General features: G+C 55.1%; 1 protein-coding gene across 4 annotated transcripts in view; it reads left to right on the top strand.

The window, feature by feature from the left end:
* The window catches only part of STRA6 (signaling receptor and transporter of retinol STRA6), a 29,113-nt gene that overhangs the window by 5,859 nt on the left and 6,501 nt on the right, over positions 1-16,753 (top strand). For 2 of the 4 annotated variants that reach the window (XM_066343205.1, XM_066343204.1), the window contains 10 exons: positions 491-666; positions 5,412-5,478; positions 5,805-5,890; positions 7,526-7,665; positions 8,477-8,643; positions 10,432-10,554; positions 12,961-13,028; positions 13,189-13,265; positions 13,546-13,607; positions 14,443-14,605. In XM_066343205.1, the coding sequence (XP_066199302.1) occupies positions 557-666; positions 5,412-5,478; positions 5,805-5,890; positions 7,526-7,665; positions 8,477-8,643; positions 10,432-10,554; positions 12,961-13,028; positions 13,189-13,265; positions 13,546-13,607; positions 14,443-14,605 (1,063 nt within the window). In that variant the 5' untranslated portion in view covers positions 491-556. Of the gene's footprint in view, positions 1-101; positions 113-490; positions 667-5,411; positions 5,479-5,804; positions 5,891-7,525; positions 7,666-8,476; positions 8,644-10,431; positions 10,555-12,960; positions 13,029-13,188; positions 13,266-13,545; positions 13,608-14,442; positions 14,606-16,753 lie in introns of those variants that run through there. The other 2 variants (XM_066343207.1, XM_066343206.1) reach the window with 2 other exon arrangements.

Genomic DNA, 16,753 nt, shown 5'->3' with positions numbered 1-16,753 from the left:
AGGAGGGGCCAGGAGTCCAGCTGGGACAGTCCAGCAGGCATGCTGAGCCCGCCCCATAACCCGCCCATCCTTTCATCTCTGTAGCTCCTTCCGCCCTGGTCCTTCCTTGAGTGTGTGTCTGTGGGTCCGTCTGGGTGGGTTTGGGGAGGGGAAAGGTAAGGGGGAGTCCTCTGTGGGCAGCAAGATCAGACAAACCTTCTTTGAAGATGGTCCTTTGAGCAAATGCCTCTTCTAGTGGTCAGTCAGAGATAAGACAAGGGCCCAAGGACCCCGGGGGATCACTGCTCTCAGGGGATAGCTCTCCTTCGCACTGGGCAAGACTGGGCAGGAGGGACAAGAAGGGACAGGAGAAGCCCTCCCCCTCCTCTGGTGCCAGCACCCAGGCTCTCACTCCCAGGCAGGTTTCCACCAGAGAGCCTAAAGCAAGAAAGTAACCTTTAGGATTAAAGAGAAACGTTTGTTTGGATTTCTTTCTTTTTTTTTTCCTAAGCCTCTTTTCGCATCTTGTGGTGGCTTTTTCCTTCTTGCCTGGGGATCAGAAAAGAAGCACCAGAGAATGTCTGGGGCAGCAGGGAACCAGTCCTCTCCTGGGACCACAGAGGACTATTCTTACGGCAGCTGGTACATCGATGAACCCCAGGGTGGCCAGGAGCTCCAGCCTGAGGGGTAAGTGGTGGCCCTGGCTCTGTGGCCAGCAGGATGGGTGTGGCAGGGGGATGGGAAGACCTGGGCAAGGGCTGCTAATATGTTCTCTGCCATTTGTTTGCTTTGTGACCCTCAGCAAGTCACAACCTTTCTGGGCTTCAGACTTGTAGTCAGTTACATGATAACAACAGCCCTTTCCCAAGTGTTAAGACACTTGAGGTGGGGACTACCTGGGCCAGGATCGTCACCTAAAAAATCACCAGTGTGGTGTGTTTAAAATAGATTCCTTGGCCCTATCCTTAAAATGGGGTGTCTCTGGCCTGTAGCCAGAATGGCAAGTGCTGGGTGGGAAGGTAGGCCTGCTTTCAAGGGGCCTTTGGTGACCCTCTGGGGTATAGTATTAGCAAGTGTCAGATTCTCCCGCAGCTGGGGACCAGGGAGAAGCAGAGAACCAAGGAAGAATGCTGGTGGGGTGTCCGTGAGAAAAGGGGCTGCCCCTGTTTCCTTTGGCTGGTCTCAGAATCTCTGTGAAGATGAGGAGGTCCTGTTCATTTTAGCAGCAGTGCTCGAGGCAGCAGAGATGGGGCGAGTGACTGCCCCCGTGCAGCCCAGTTGCTCTAAGAAGTCCAGCCACAGCTGCCTCTGCCTAGACCGTTTCTATCTTTGTTTAGTCTGGGCACCCTGGTGGGGAGCTGGGCCTCCCTGTGCCCCCACGTGCTGCCAAGGACTCCTTGCCCACCCGTGAGGGCCCCAGAGCCCTGTTGTCCCCTTGTTGCTCCAGCCCTGGCCCCATCCCCATCCCCCACCTCCCTGCTCTGCTGAGGGTTGGGGGAACTGAAAGGTGAGGCTGAGCGTTGCTGAACCAGATGTGTGCACATCTGTTCTCCATCAGCAAGAAACTGGAGAAGGAGAAATGCTCGCGGGCCTCCCCAAGGCCTGGGGCTATAGCCTGGTCAGACTTGAGCCACCCAGCCTGGGGAAGGAGCTTTTTGCAGGACTCTGGGTTCTGACCACAAGGAAAGCAACCCTCTCCTCTCCTCAGGCTGACCCTGCTACATATGTATGGAGTGGGAGGGGCAGCATAATGGAGAGGGGCCCAAGAGCCCCCAAGAGGACACAGACCCCAACCTGGGTTAAGGCTCTAATCTGAAGCTGTGCCCTTAAGTACCGCGGGGTCTGGCATTGGCTGGGGCCAGGCGCCTGCAGCCAGCTGTGTGTTGGGTATTTAGACATGCCTTGGAATGAAGTTTGGTATGTGGTGGCAGAGACTGTGCAGTGTGGAGTGCTGCTCCAATTTATGGCTTCCTTTTCCCACTGTAGGGAAGAATGAAGAGGCCTGTTTGATCCTACATACTTAGCCAAACTACGTAGAGCTGCCTGCCTACCCCCTGCCACCCCTTCAAAGGCAGGAGCGTTGGAAGCAGGCAGCCCAGGGGAATCCCATGGAGGTGGACTTGGACTCGCCTCCCTCTGAGTGAATCAGACACTCAGGGAGATGGGGCACAAAGCTTTGAGGAACTCTGAGTGGTCCTTCCTCTCTGCCTCAGTGTGCCCCAGCAGGCTTGGGAGCTGGGGTTGGTAGGCACTGGTGACAGTGGCTGGGATAAGCTCAGTCCCCTGGCCACACTCATTTGTGTGCCTCTATGGTGCCGAGACCTGGTTGAAGAGGTCAGGGTGGTGGTGAGTCAGGTGGGGATGGGATACGTCATCCAGGGTGTTCCATGGACACGGGATTGATCTGTGTAACCTGAGCTGGTCCTTTCCACCCCAAAGGTCCCTCTGGCCAGGCATGTGCCCAACGTGACATGCCCCTATGTGCTATCCACCCGTCATCACTACCGTGTCCCAGCTAGAGCAGGGAGATGCTAACATGCCTGTGGCAGCTGTCCAGGATGTCTCTCCCCCTTTGAAGGTAACTTCAAAGGGCTGCCTGGAGGGCGGAACTGGAGGCTTCCCTCATGCCAGGGTCATCAGCAGGCCATTCTGCTGTGGGTGAGGGAAGTCAGGTACAGAGCTCCAGGGCTCCTGGGACCTCATGCCCCCAGACATGCCCCCTACCCCTGACTGGCAGCCTTTTCCTCTCAGGGCTCCTGGGACCTCATGCCCCCAGACATGCCCCCTGCCCCTGACTGGCAGCCTTTTCCTCTCACCCACGGAGATGTGCTCTGCCTTCTCTTCTGGGTGGGACCTTGTGAGGCTCCCACTCAGTCGAATTCTAGAAACAGTCATTGGGGCTCTTCCTGTCTGTGTCCTCACCACACTGGGCTATTGTCCCTCGTGGTCCAAGACCAAGCCTCAGCCCCTTGGAGTACATCTGACTCTGGAGCTTGCTCCTAGTCTTGAAATAAGACCTCAGACCCTGCACTCATTCCAGAAACTCGCCTTCTAGCTGTTCCTCTGCATCCAGGCTTCTGTATTCTCCTTCCTAAATTCCTCCAGAGGTAGCCTGCCATTTCCTCACCTCAGGACAACATGAGCAGCACTGCGTGAACTTGCTGACCTCTGACTCTTTCTGATGTACAGAAATGGTGACTTCATACCGTTCAGCTTAATGTCTCACCTTCCAGTCAGATGCGGGTGCTGAGGCCAGGCTACCCGAGTTCAATTCCTGACTCTGTTGCTTTACTAGTCATGTGATTTGAGACTTGGCCTTCTTGTCCACACAAGAGGGATGTTGATAGTATACCCTGTTAGGTAATTAACTGTGCTAATCCACGGACCAGAGTGCCTGGCACTGAGTCAACGCTTAGCAAGTACTAGTTATTGCTGTTATTTATATTCAAGTCCAGCATCAGAAATCTCCTAGAACTCCAAACACTGCCTTGCTCAAACACCCTCAGGGCCTTCCTAGGGCTTCCCATGCCTGTTATAACCTGCTCTCAGCCAACCCTCTGGGCTGCAATAAAGCTGAAAGCACTGCCTAGCCTCAGCTGCACTGCTACTGCCTATTACCCGCCTTCTCCATGGAGCTCCCTTTCCCCTTCTCTGCCTAAACTCAGATGCTCACCATCTTCCAAACTTAAAGCAAACACCACTGCCCCTGACACCTTGCCCCAAGGTTCTCTCTGTCTTTGGCCTCCTTTAGTACCTGCTCATGCCTCTTTCTGGGTCAAGCTCCCCACCCTCCCTGAGGTGGTGTTCTTTGTCTGTCCCATGGCACAAGACACCATACCAAATTTGAACCATCAGCCAAATTGCATTTGCTCAGAATTCAATCATTTGAGGGTCCATGAGCCTCAGCCAAACTCAGCCAAAGAGATAGATGGGGAGGTCCCAGATGGAACAGAAAGGGCCAGAGGTTCCCCCAAATAGAGCCTGGAGAGAGTCCATAGGGGTGGATGGGCCCCTGGTTTGTCCCAGGCTATTCCAGGGGACAGTTTGCTGAGCCCCTGACCTGGCTGGCATGGAGGACAGGCTTGAGCAGGACCTAGTCTGGTAAGGAGTTGAAAAAGCCTAGGAAAGTGGCTCTGAGCTCTTGGGGCTGTGAGAGGCTCTCTCCCACAAACCCCCACCCCACATCCTGGAGTAAAGGGCCTCAGAGGTGAGAGTGGGGGTATGAGGCCTGAGCTCAGATAGTAGAACCTGAGCCCTGCATGGCACCTGCCTACCCAGGAGTACACTTCTGCTTCAGGAAGAGGCCAGCTCTGCCCTGGCCAGGAAGTCACACAAAACAGACTTATTCTGTCCCTTCACCTGAGGACAAGCCCAGTGACCAGGTTCTTTCTTGCTTCTCCCTTTCTGGGATTATCTGAGCAGAAGCCACCTCTGGGGAGACTGGACTGCTCCCAAGGAGTCAAAGGGCTCTGAGCTCACCCTGCAGCCAAAGCCTTGGGCATCCTCTTCTTCACACAGCAGGAGGGCGCCCAAGTGGTTGGGTGAACCTGCTGGGCAGGGAGGGCCCAGCAGCAGCACCTTGCTGGCCTTGCCTGCACAGGGTCCTCCCAGGCTCCAGCCGGGTCGACTCAGCATCCTGTCTGTCTGCTGTCCCAAGTCCAGGTCCAGCTCCGAGTTCAAGGCTCTGACTCTTTTCTCTGCCACAGTCCAGCTGGGGCAGTGGAAGCCTTTATTGTGCCCATTGATCTCTTCATCTCAACTCTGGGCCTCCCTCTGTGCCCAGCTATGGGGAGAACAGGCCCTCTGCCAGGCCAGAGGGAGCCTGCATGGGAATTAGAGAAAAGAACCCCATTTATATGAATGCAGCTCTGTAGGTGAAGGGCTCATGAGCCACATGCCTGGATTTCAGACCACACTCATTCCTTGGGCTGGGTATTTCTGTGCAACCTGCCCAGATGTACATGGAAGCCCTTCATGAAGGGAAATGGCAAGAGACAGGAGTCCTGAAAGACCAAGGAACATAGTCAAACACAGACCAGACTCAGATACCACAGACGGCAAACATCATCCATTGTGGAGCTAAACATCCATTGACCTAGGCAGTATACTCGGCCACAGTTCTGAGAATAAGAGGTCTGTGAGACCTGGAGCAATCATGGAGGATTCCTGGTGGAGGGAGGGATGAAGTGGGCCTTAAAGGATAAGAAGGATCTGGGTGAGAAAGAAGAGAGGTTCAGCCCAGTGGGCCCACTCTGTTTTTCCCGTGTCTTCCCCTGAAAAGCCCCCGATTCCTCTAGCCCTAGAGCTTGGCATGAGGCTGGCACACCATAAAAGCATGAGAACCCCAGTGTAGACAGCCTGGAACCTCAGACCTGGTGGCATACCTGGGGGGTCTCTTCACAGATGTAACCCAGGCTTCACTCTATCTGCAGGGCAGTGCCTTCCTGCCAGCCCAGTGTGTCACCCGGCCTCCTCCACACCTGCTTGGCTGTGATGTCGGTGAGTCTAAACTAAGTCCAAACTGGCTTGCAACTTGTGGCTAGCCTGGGCAGGGTGACTTATGTTCCCTGCTGGGGCTGGTGAAGGGGTAACTCCGGAGCCCAAAATGTGGGAGGGGGTTCTCACAGGGTGGGAACTGAAACCGGGATGCATGCCAAGTCCAACCCCTCAGACTTCTGTCGCCTCTTGCCCAGTCCCCAAGATGTCACTTGGGGCATGCAGAGGGGAGTAGGGGATTTCCCAGGGAAACTGAGGCCACGCACTGAGACTCAGCCTCTCAGGGGAGGCCTAGGCACCCCGAGCCCTCCACTGTGCTCTCCTTTCAGATTGTAGTGTTGCTGCTGCTGGTCATGCTGGTGAGGCGCCGCCAGTCCTGGCTCCGATGTGGGTACGGCAGGCTCGGGCTGCCCAGGTTGGTGCTTTGGCCTGGGCACCTCTACTCAGGGGGCCCAGTTGGGTGGCGGTGATTTGTGAGGTGCCTAGAGGCCAGCTCTGGCCTCAGGAACCCCCACTTCTCTCAGCCTAGGGCTCTCTCCACCATCACTCAGGTCTTCAGGTTTAGTTGGGACCCCCAGAGGGTGAGGGGAGAAGGACTCACTCAGGTTTACCTGCTCCCGTTTTATTATTATTTTTTTAACTTTTTAATTTTTTTTTGTATTTTTCTGAAGCTGGAAATGGGGATAGACAGTCAGACAGACTCCCGCATGCGCCCAACCGGGATCCACCCGGCACGCCCACCAGGGGCGACGCTCTGCCCACCAGGGGGCGATGCTCTGCTCCTCTGGGGCGTTGCTCTGTTGCGACCAGAGCCACTCTAGCGCCTGGGGCAGAGGCCAAGGAGCCATCCCCAGCACCCGGGCCATCTTTGCTCCAATGGAGCCTCGCTGTGGGAGGGGAAGAGAGAGACAGAGAGGAAGGAGAGGGGGAGGGGTGGAGAAGCAAATGGGCGCTTCTCCTGTGTGCCCTGGCCGGGAATCGAACCCGGGATCTCTGCACGCCAGGCCGACGCTCTACCACTGAGCCAACCGGCCAGGGCCCTGCTCCCGTTTTAAACCCCAAGGAGCCACAAGCCCAACAGGGCTCAGCTCTAGGACACACTTTGTCAGGGGGCCCGTGGTCTGTATAGGCCATGATCACTCCACACCACCGTGAGCTCTGTTTCCCCTGAGAGTTTCACCTGGACCCTGATGCTGAAGGCTGATTTCTAAGGGACTTTGTCTCCTCCTCCCCACCCCCAGCTCTTCAGCCCTGCAACCCCAGAGCCTCGGATAGGGATGACCTTGAGGAGCTGACCTGGAGGAGATGGGACTGGTCAGACTAGTGTGGGAGAAGCCAAAGGGCTGAGGAGGTGGAAGGTTGAGCCCCAGTGGAGATAGTTTTGTATCCCGGGCCTGGGCTGCATGCCCAGGTGGGCCCTGCATGCTGGCTTTGTGGGGAACTGGGGTTTCTGCCCCTTCTGGGGGGGAATGGGGGAGGATAAAGCAGTATGGCACTGCCAGCGTATCAGGGCAGGCTGGATTACAGAAGCACAGGGTCTTCTTGGCCTGCCCTGAACCCAGAGAAGTGATGCCTGGGACAGTTGTGTCCTCTGTCTGCCCTCTGCCCCAGGGCCACACTCAGGCCAGGGCGTTACCCATTGTGCAAGGATGTTGTGATTCTCTGAATTCTCTGAAGGCCTGCCAACCCAGACAGACCAATTAGTGAGGAGGCAGCTGTTTCCTGGAGCATCCAGAGTGGGTGGAGGGAGCTGTCCTCAGGCATGTTTCTGTGTGTGTGTGTGTGTGGGCGGGGGTGTTGGGGGCTGAAATGTTCCCAAGTCACTCTGCCACAGGGCCCAGAGCTTGGGACACAGACGGCACATCACAAATATCAGTGGAATGAATGGATGAAGGGCCTCTGTTTCCCTACCTGGAAAGTGGGCTGGAGGTTGGGACTGACTCTGCTTTCCCAGTTTATGGAACATGGCAGGAGGTAATGGTGTAATGGTGTACAGAGCCTGAGCAACCCCTCCTGTCCTGTCCTGTCCCTGCCCCTGCCCCTGCACCAGCCCTGTGGATTTCCTGAGTGCGGATGGGCCCTGGGCCGTGCCCACTGCTGTCTTCGTGGTTCTCTTCAGCTCCCTGTGTCTGCTGCTCCTGGCTGAGGCCCCACTGCCCTTTCTGACTCTGGCCACAACGTCCAGCCAAGGTACCCAGTGAAGCTGAGGCCTGGGCCCAGATTGATGGGATGGGGGTTGGGGTGGGAATCTGGACCATTGGGACAGGGCTCTCCTATAGTGAATCAAGTTTTTCACCGTTCCAGTCAAGAGCCCCTGCCAATAAGGTATTGTCTCCTTACCTTCCCCACTGTCCCTCCACAATGCCCTCTCTTCTTCCTTTGTGCCTATGTAAGCCCCAGCCAGGAGGGAGGGAACTCTCATGTTCATGGGCACAGACCGAGTCCCCTGGACAACCCAGCCCCTGTGAGGAGGTAGGAAGGTGGGCAGGGGCCCAGAGAGGGGTCCAGGAGATTGAACTGGGCTCATGGAGGCAATGATAGTAACATGGACAGCTGCTATCGAGAAGGGCTGCTGTCTTGTGACATGACCTCCTTGGAGTATCTGATCCTCACAATGTCTCTACAAGTGTGGACATTAGCCCCATTTTATCATGAAGGATGCTGAGGGTCAGAGAAGGAGACAGTAATAAACTAGTAGCCTGTGGATTTTGTGCTAACTTAGGCACAATGTTTAGCACCGTATGGAGACCTTCTCATTTTGTCTTTGTTAATTTAGTGCTATTAAGTTACAGATGGGGAAACAGAGGCTTCAACAGGTAGCTGTCCCAAGATCACAGAGCTGATACAAGTCAGAGCCTAGATTTGAACATGGGTCTCTTGCCCACTAAACCAGCTAAGGGGCTTAGAAGACAGAGACATAAGAGAGGCCTGGGTAGGGTAGGCTGGATTCTGCCCACACCTGCCCCTCCATCATTTTCCCTCCACTCTTCTTGCCTTCCAGGCCCCTGGAAGATGCTGGCCCTGCTCTATTACCCTGCCTTCTACTATTCCTTGGCCGCCTGTGCCACCATCAGGCATGGAGCCTCACACCTGCTCGGCAGTGTGCTGTCCTGGGCTTACTTTGGGGTCCAGATCTGGCAGAGAGCAGAATGTCCCCAGGTGCCCAAGGTAACCACTGATTCATGACGGCCTGGGACAGAAGGCATGAGGAGCGGCTTCCACCAGCACGGCTCCTTCCGTCTCTGTTTGTATGCCGGCTTTCCTGCCACTTCATGCCACACACAGGGTTCCTACACTCCTTTCAACACGTACCATTCCACGTGGCCCCCCTATGAGACAAGGGGACAAGGTGGCTGGGCCAGCCCTCAGAGGCTTCCAGTCTGGAGGGGTTAGGGAGGAGACAGGGGCAGAGGAGGAGGAAAAGGAAGCCTGCGGAGGTCCCCATTGTTGATCCCCGAGCCTGCTGATGGCCAGGCTGGAGAGGGCGTGAGGACAGACAGAGAATGGCAAGCACTGAGCAGGGGCGAGGTTTCAGAGGGCTGAAGGAGCATTCCCAAACCTTACCTGTTCACTGACTGCTGGCTGGGGGTGCGAAGCTACCTGGTTTACAGCCCCAAGGAAGCTGTTCTAAGTTCCAGAATCTGATAGCCCACATTTATGAATACAGCCTCATTCATTCATTCACTCATCCATTCCGTTATTTAGTCAACACAGCTGAAACACACAGTCTGCACCAGGGACACCTCCAGGCACTGGGTACAGCTGCAAGCAAGGCAGCTGGGGCCCTTGGCATCCCAAGAGCTGCCATTTCAGAAGGGGAGACATGGTAAACAAGCCAATGTACACATATGATGCCATGTAGTGCTAAGTGCTTCCTGAGACTCAGTGTCCCTTGTAAATGGAGTGGATAGCACCAGTCCCTCAAGGGTAGAGGTGAGGATTAGCTGGTTTCTCTGAGTGCAGGGATTCAGTCTTTTTTGTCACCCAGAACCTGGTACATACTAAGCTTTTGGTAGAAAAAGGTATTGAGGTCCTGGCCAGTTGGCTCAGTGGTAGAGCATCAGACTAGCATGTGGATGGCCTGGGTTCAATTCCCAGTTAGGGCACACAAGAAAAGTGCCTATCTACTTCTCTACCCCTCCCCTTCTCGCTTCTCTCTCTCTCTTCTCCTCCCCTCCTGCAGCCATGGTTGGATTGGAGTGAGTTGGCCCCAGACGCTGAGGATGGCTCTATGGCTTCTGCCTCAGGGGCTAAAAAATGGCTCTGGTTGTACAGAGCAAGGGCCCCAGAGGGGCAGAACATCGCCCCCTGGTGGGCTTGCCAGATGGATCCTGGTCTGGCACATGTGGGAGTCTGTCTCTGCCTCCCTTTCTCTCACTAAAAAAAAAAAAAAAAAAAAAGAAAAGATAACAGAAAAATAAAGGTATTGAAAAACAAATGAATGAATGACTAGATGAGGGGCCCCATCCCTGGGACTTCAGGGACAAAGAGCTCAATGCCAGGAGGTAGGGCAGGTACTTCCCTAATGACCAGACTGCAAACTGTGCCCAGACAACTTTAGGCCTTTGTCTAATTGTCAGCGGCCTGTGTCCAAAGGGCCAGGAACACAGGGACACAGAAAGTGGGTGTCCTTGTTTCAGGCCCCATTGCAGCCCTCTAGGTGGGGTGGAGGGAGTTATATAAGCTTCTTCTTTTGGCTTCTCTAAGGGCAATGGGAGTCCAAGGGCCTGGGGCAGGGGTAGGCATCCATTCAGGGCCTGAGAAGGGAAAGTGGGAGTGACTGTCATAAGTGGCCCCGGCTGGGAGTGGGTGAGTGGTAATAACCCAAAGACTTCCCATGACACCTCAGACCACCCTCTGTGCCCTGGGTAAGATGGGAAGGGAAATGGGTCCTGGCCTTTGGTTGGGGAAAGAAGTCAGAAGGTAGGTATGTCTGATGTCTGTCTCTCCATCTAGATCTACAAGTACTACTCCCTGCTGGCCTCCATGCCCCTCCTCCTGGGGCTCGGATTCCTGAGCCTTTGGTACCCAGTACAGCTGGTGAGAAGCTTCAGCCACAGGACAGGAGCAGGCTCTAAGGTAAAGGGCTGGGTTCCTCATGTCTGGTGGTCCCTGATATGTGGTAATGCTTTGTGGGAGAGCCAGCATGTAGCAGGTCTCCAAACCTTTATGGTTTGCTGAGTTGCCAAGTAACTGGTTAGTCCTCTCTCCCCAGGCAAAGGGTAGGCCAGGCCCTGGGATGACACACAGAGTCTTCAGGGCACTGAGAATTGTACACAGCAGGGACTCAGCAAAGGAGAACTGAGCCAGAGACAGTAAGTCATAGCTCTGGTTCCTGCCAGAGAAACAAGATGGGCCAACAGTCTTATCCCTGCTGGGAGCTCTGCAGAGGCTGATCTGGGAAACACTCTGGGCAGAATCATATCAACTCTCAGTTTGATAATGTCAGCTAAAGGGGAGGGCTTCTTGGAGGAGGTGGACTTGAGCTACCTCAAGGACAGGCAGGATCCGGAATGGGGTGAGAATAAGAGCATGGGTAAAGAGGCAGGGAGGGGTTGCCTCTGTTCTGTTCACGCCTGATTTGCAGGATCTGGCAGGTCTTAGCATGCAATAAACACTCAGCAAATATTTCTAAAGTTTTGGGTAGATGAATGGGCATAGCTTTTTCTTTCTTTCTTTCTTCTTTTTTTTTTTTTTTTTTTTTGCTTCAAACAAAAGAAATTTATTCTCTGACAGTTCTAGAGATTGAAGTCTGAAATCCAGGTTCCTTCTGAGGGCTCTGAGGGGGAATCTTTTCCATCCCTCTCTTGTAGCTTCTAATGAGGGGTCACAATCCTTGGCACCCCCTGACTTGTAAGCACACCACTCCAGTCTCTGCCCACCTTCACATGGCTGGCTTCTCTTGAGTGTCTGTGTCTTCACATGGAGTTCGCCTTTCTGTGTGCCTCTGTGGATGGGCATATCTTGTCAAGCGAGAGGTCTCATAAGGTGTGGTCATCTCATCAAGAAGCTTTCTTAGCACCTGCCCAGTTCCAGGCCCAGGGCTAGGCGTTGTGGGCTCAGAGCTGATTGACTATGCCCAATTCCAGGGGCTCTCAGTGTGCTGGGGTGATGGGTATGAAGCTAATGTTTATTGCAATGTGAAAGGTCCACAGGCTCACCCAAGTGCACGAGGGCGTGGGTGAAGGTGGGGTCAAGTACTCTTTTCCTGGTGAGAGAAAGGAAGAGGACATTGGAAATGGCTGCACAGAAGTACTCCAGAAAGGCTGAGGACACAGAGGCCAAGGGCTGGTGACTCTTCAGCTGGGCAAGGTGCAGGAGAGGCTTGAAGGTGGCACCTGGGCAGAGCACCAGCAGGTGGTGGGGCCACTTGCTGACACATGGCTCTTTGGGTGTGAGCAGGAGTGCGGGCACTGTGCACAGCAGTGGATGTGTGGAGTTTGACGGTCTGGTGGGCTTATTGACTACAGGCCTGGGGCTCAGGAAAAAGGCTGGGCTGAAGCTCAGGAAGGAGCGAGGCCCCTGAGGAGGGGTGGGGGTGAGGGGAGAAGAGGCTGGAGTGGGTTTAGGTCCTCAGGGGCTGCCCTGGGTTCCTACAGGCTCGCCTGACTGGATTTGGCTCTTGGGTGGCAGCAGCAGAGTCTGCTACCTTCTGACCCTCTAGGGAAACCTGCTGTCCCCTCGTGCTTACAGCTGGCTCAGGAGAGGGTAGCAGCTCCCTGGGATATATGGTGCCCCAGGCGCAGTCCTCTCACCTGTTCTGGTATCTTCTGTGCCTCGCCTGCCCCCCTATCGCATGCCTTTTCCTCTTGAGAAATCTCGAGAGAAATAAAATCCTCTTTGGCCCTTAAGTCAAAGAGGTTTAAGCCTCAAAGGACACAGTCAGAGCTTTGAGTTAACCCACACCTGCCCTGGATCCCAGGGTTGCTATGGCAACAGATGAAATGGCCCATATATTCCTAATGATGGGGGCAGGGTCTCACCCCCTTGTTCCCATGGGTTTCTGCCACTTGGCAGTCAGCTTAAGGCCTGGAATGTGGCTTAGACAAATCCTGTCACCCTTGTGATCTCCCTTGAGTAGAAGGAAAGGCCGGGCAGCTGACCTGGGATGGCCCCATCTGTGTCCTGGTCAGGGATATGCCCATGGGACATAGGCTCCCTTTGCCCCAGCAAAGGAGATCAGAGGGCCAGGAGGGAAACAGTCATGTAATGTGACTGAGTAAAGTGGGAAAGGCTCAGAGCTAGACCTTAGAAAGAACTTCCCAGCATTGAGTGTTCTCAGATAGGAGATCAATTAGTCTCATATTTGTGTAGGAAGAAAGGGCTGTGTTGGGGGACATGGGACTCATCCCACAGGTTGCCCTCCTCTGCACTCCACCACCACCAAAAGGTTTTTATGGAGAACCTACTGGGTGCCCACCGTGGTACCCTGAACCAGAGTCCCAAGGGTAGCTTGTGTCTGGTCTCATCTGTCTGTCCCCACAGAGGTTGCAGAGCAGCTACCTCGAGGAATATCTGAGGACCCTCCTTTACCTGAAGAAGCTGAGGAGCAGGTGAAGTTCTGGGCCAGTGGGCAGGTCTGGCTAGGCAGGCATATTTTCAGGGGGTGGCACCGGGGGCGCCAGTGGGGCAGAGATTAGGGATGAACCAAACTCCAGAGCTCAGGGCAGAGGCTCCCCCTGAGCCTGCTCCAGCCCCTGGGTCTTTCTGCAGCTCCCACACCTCTAAGCGTGGCTTCCTGTCCCAGGCCTGGGTCTGCTTCAGACACTGTATCTACACCTCACAACAAGGTATGGAGTAGGGGGCCAAGGTCCACAGTAACAGGTGAACCTTCCCTATCCCATGCACAAAACAGCTACAGTGGCAGGTCAGCTCCTGCTACCCCCAGAACCCTGTCATCAGGAAGAACAGCCCCCAGCTTGGGACAAGGGGAAGCCCCTGGCCTGGCCTGGCCTTGGTGGTCCAGGGTCTGATGAGCTCTGGCCCTTTTCCTGGGCCCTGGGGGAGTATGGGGGCTCCTGGGCCTGGGTAGGAGTAGGCTCACCATGCCCCTTTGTTTGAGGACTGCAGGGTTCCGACTCCCCCTGAATCTCGTGCTTTCAGCCACGCTGACAGGGACGGCCATCTACCAGGTACGTCCTGCTGCCACAGCACCATTTGCTGCCAGACCCTCAAGCCTGGCCAGCTCCCTGACAGCGCAGCCCATACTCCTGTCCAGTTGAGGAGATGTGAACTCTTGTTGAGCTCACACGGAATCAGAGCCTGAGTTTTGGAGTCTTGTGACCAAGGGTTTAAATCCTGGCTTCCTTCTTCACCTCTTTTGCTACCTCACAAAGTCAGTGAGCATCCTTAATCTCGTTGGCTCAGCTAAAAACAGAGAAAGTGACCTTCCCTTTCTTTGGGGAGCTGGGAAGATTTAGTGAAATAATATGTGTTTGATAAATCCCACCACCCTAACGAACGAACGGTCAATTGAACCAAAATCTCAGGAGGTACAAATGATTTTCTCCATTTGACAGATGGGAGAAACTGAGGCTCAGAGGGGTTGATGTCACTTGGGTGTGTGTTCCAACCTCTAGTATCTCAGGGCGGCCAATGTTTGAGTCCAGGCCCGGCCATCTCCAAGGCCCCTGCTCCTTTATAGGAGGCTTTGCTTTCTCCATCTTGGGCAAATTGAACATTTTATATTCTGAAGTTTAGATAGATGATTGATAGACTGACAGGCAGCTGTGCCTGGCCTAGTAGGCTCACACCGGATCTGTCTGTAACATGCTGATCAGAGGCAAACGGACGCTGCCCTCGGGACAGATCAGAGCACTGGTGGGTGCCAGGAAGGGGCATGCACCCAGCATGCCACCCTGAAGTCTCCCCTGCATTGTGATGCAGGAAGCACTTTTACTGGGATGGGATAGAGAGCCTGGTTTAGCACAGCCAGGCCCTCGTGCTCTCTTTCTGGGGCTCTTCCAGGTGGCCCTGCTGCTGCTGGTAGGCGTGGTACCCACCATCCAGAAGGTGAGGGCGGGGATCACCACGGATGTCTCCTACCTGCTGGCCGGCTTTGGGGTCGTGCTCTCAGAGGACAGGCAGGAGGTGGTGAAGCTGGTCAAGTACCACCTGTGGGCTCTGGAAGGTGAGGCCCCGGGGGCCCCCTGAGGGCTGCAGTGGTGATGGTAGTGGGTGTGTGTGGGAGCTGAGTGGGGTATGTGAGCTGCGTGTCCCCTCTGTCCACACATTCCTTCCCCTCTCTGAGTCTCAATAGGCACATCTCCAAATTGGGGGTGGGGTGGGGTTGGAACTCCCAGTTCTACCTTTCTGAGATAGAAGGGGTCATCTCAGTAGTCCCTGTCAGCCTGTGTGGTGTCCCCCACCCTCACCTGCAATGTCTCTGCCCAGCTCTGCAGGCTGGGGTTGACAGCCATGGTGTGTGTGAACTGAGGGGCCAGCCCTGCCTGGGCTGAGGGTGGGGGAGGAGGGGAGGAGGTGGAGATGGGAGTGGAGTGCCAGATTCAGCTCATCCTTCTGGCAGGTGGGTGGGATGGGGTGGGGCAGAGCGGATGCTTCCTCTTCCCCAACCCCTGTCCTCCTGGGCCACCCCTTTTCTCCCTCCCTCCCTTGGCAATGAGAGCCCAGGGTAGGGAACCAGCCTGCCCTTCTGCAGTCAGATGCCCCCTTCAGCCCTTCTCTCTGTTACCCACTTCCCAGGCCCTCCCAACAGCCCTGTGGAGGAGACTGGGAAGTATCCCGTTAACTATGGGTGAGAACTCACCTGAGGTTGTGCAGTCAGGCAGAAGGGGAACTGAAGAAAGAGCTGTTTCCTGACGCCCCTACCGGACTCTCCACCCTCTTGAGACCAAAGTCTGGTGGTTGGAGTCTTGGGGCCAGTACCCTTTGCTGAGTATTGCAGGTAGACTTGTGACTGTCCCTGACTGTTAATATCCCCGTCCACAGACCAGGTGTGCTGGGAGTGGAGAGGGGTGGGGAGGAGGGGTAGGCAGAGGTGAGCACAGGACTGCCTCCTTCCCTGACCCATGCCCACCACCTCCCTGAGCACTGCTGTTCCCACACCAGAGGCTGCCCTGAAATTGTGGCCAAAGCCCACAGCTGGACAATGACAAGTTCTGGGTGTGCTGAAAAGACATCTCCAGGGAGAGTTTCCAAGCTGGCTATGATCTGGGCCACAGACTGTAGGTGTAGACGTGGCTTGCATCGGCTCGCACCCAAGCGCAGACCTCACAGCAGCCCTGCTAGGTTAACATCCTGGATGCCACCGCTCTAAGCAGGACATCCGGGGTCAGAGGCAGGAAGTGAAATGTCCAGAACAACGGGTGCTGCTTCTACTCATTACAGCTGGCGTTGTAATCACTCGCGCCGTTTTCCTAAGCCCAGAGCTCTCCACTTTGGATCTTCTCTTGCGCAAAGCCAAACAGCTGTGTTTACTCTCCCAGTTCTCAGATGAGAGAAAAGAAATGAGGCCTGGGGTATTAGAGATATGTCAAAAGTGGTCAGTGAGCCAGAGTGGAACTGAGATTATATCCGGGCTTTGAGACCTTTTTGTCTGTTCTTAGCTCAATGAGCGAGTGCAACTGAGCTCTGTGAGCCTGTGTCAGGCGGCCCTCCCCTCCTCCTGGGCACCTGGTTAGTAGGCCTGGCATTGCTCACAGCAAGCTCACACTTCTGAGTCAGACAGCCTGGATTAGAATCTCTGCTACATCATTTAGTAGCTGGGCAACTTTGGGCAAGACGTTCTTCTCTCTGGACCTCAAATTCCCTGTCTGCAAAATGCCAGGGAGGCAACAAAGGCAACCCTTGTTGTCCTTGAGACCCTGGGTCTGATGGGGAGGACAGATGGGTTCACCACGCAGGTCCCCAAAGGGAGCAGGCAGTGTCCCAGAGGAGGCAAAACTCAGGGGGGTCTCTGGGCACCGGGATGAGAAGGGACCCAAGTTTGGAACTGATTGAAAAAAGAGAGGGGCAGGAGGTGGACAGAGGTCAAAGGCCAGGCGTGGTGGCACAGCAGGTAGGAGCCTACCTCCCGCAAGAGGGGTCTGAATGCACCTTTGCTGGTGCTGAGCTGACTCCTGAACAGGCAGCTGGAATGAAGCAAAGGTGTGCATGCTCAGAGCTTTCTCCCAGCTTTACTTTTCAGAAAAGAGCCACTTCCTGCCACCGGAGGAGTGAGCGAGGGACAGGCGGGGAGGCTCAGGTTGTTGGAGCAGCCCTTCACCTAAGAATCACCTGGTAGCAGCCCTTCACCTAAGAATCACCTGGTAACCTTAAA

The sequence above is a fragment of the Saccopteryx leptura genome, chromosome 6 (genome assembly GCF_036850995.1).
Source record: "Saccopteryx leptura isolate mSacLep1 chromosome 6, mSacLep1_pri_phased_curated, whole genome shotgun sequence".
Lineage (NCBI taxonomy): Eukaryota > Metazoa > Chordata > Mammalia > Chiroptera > Emballonuridae > Saccopteryx > Saccopteryx leptura.
This window is presented reverse-complemented; position numbering and strand designations above follow the sequence as displayed.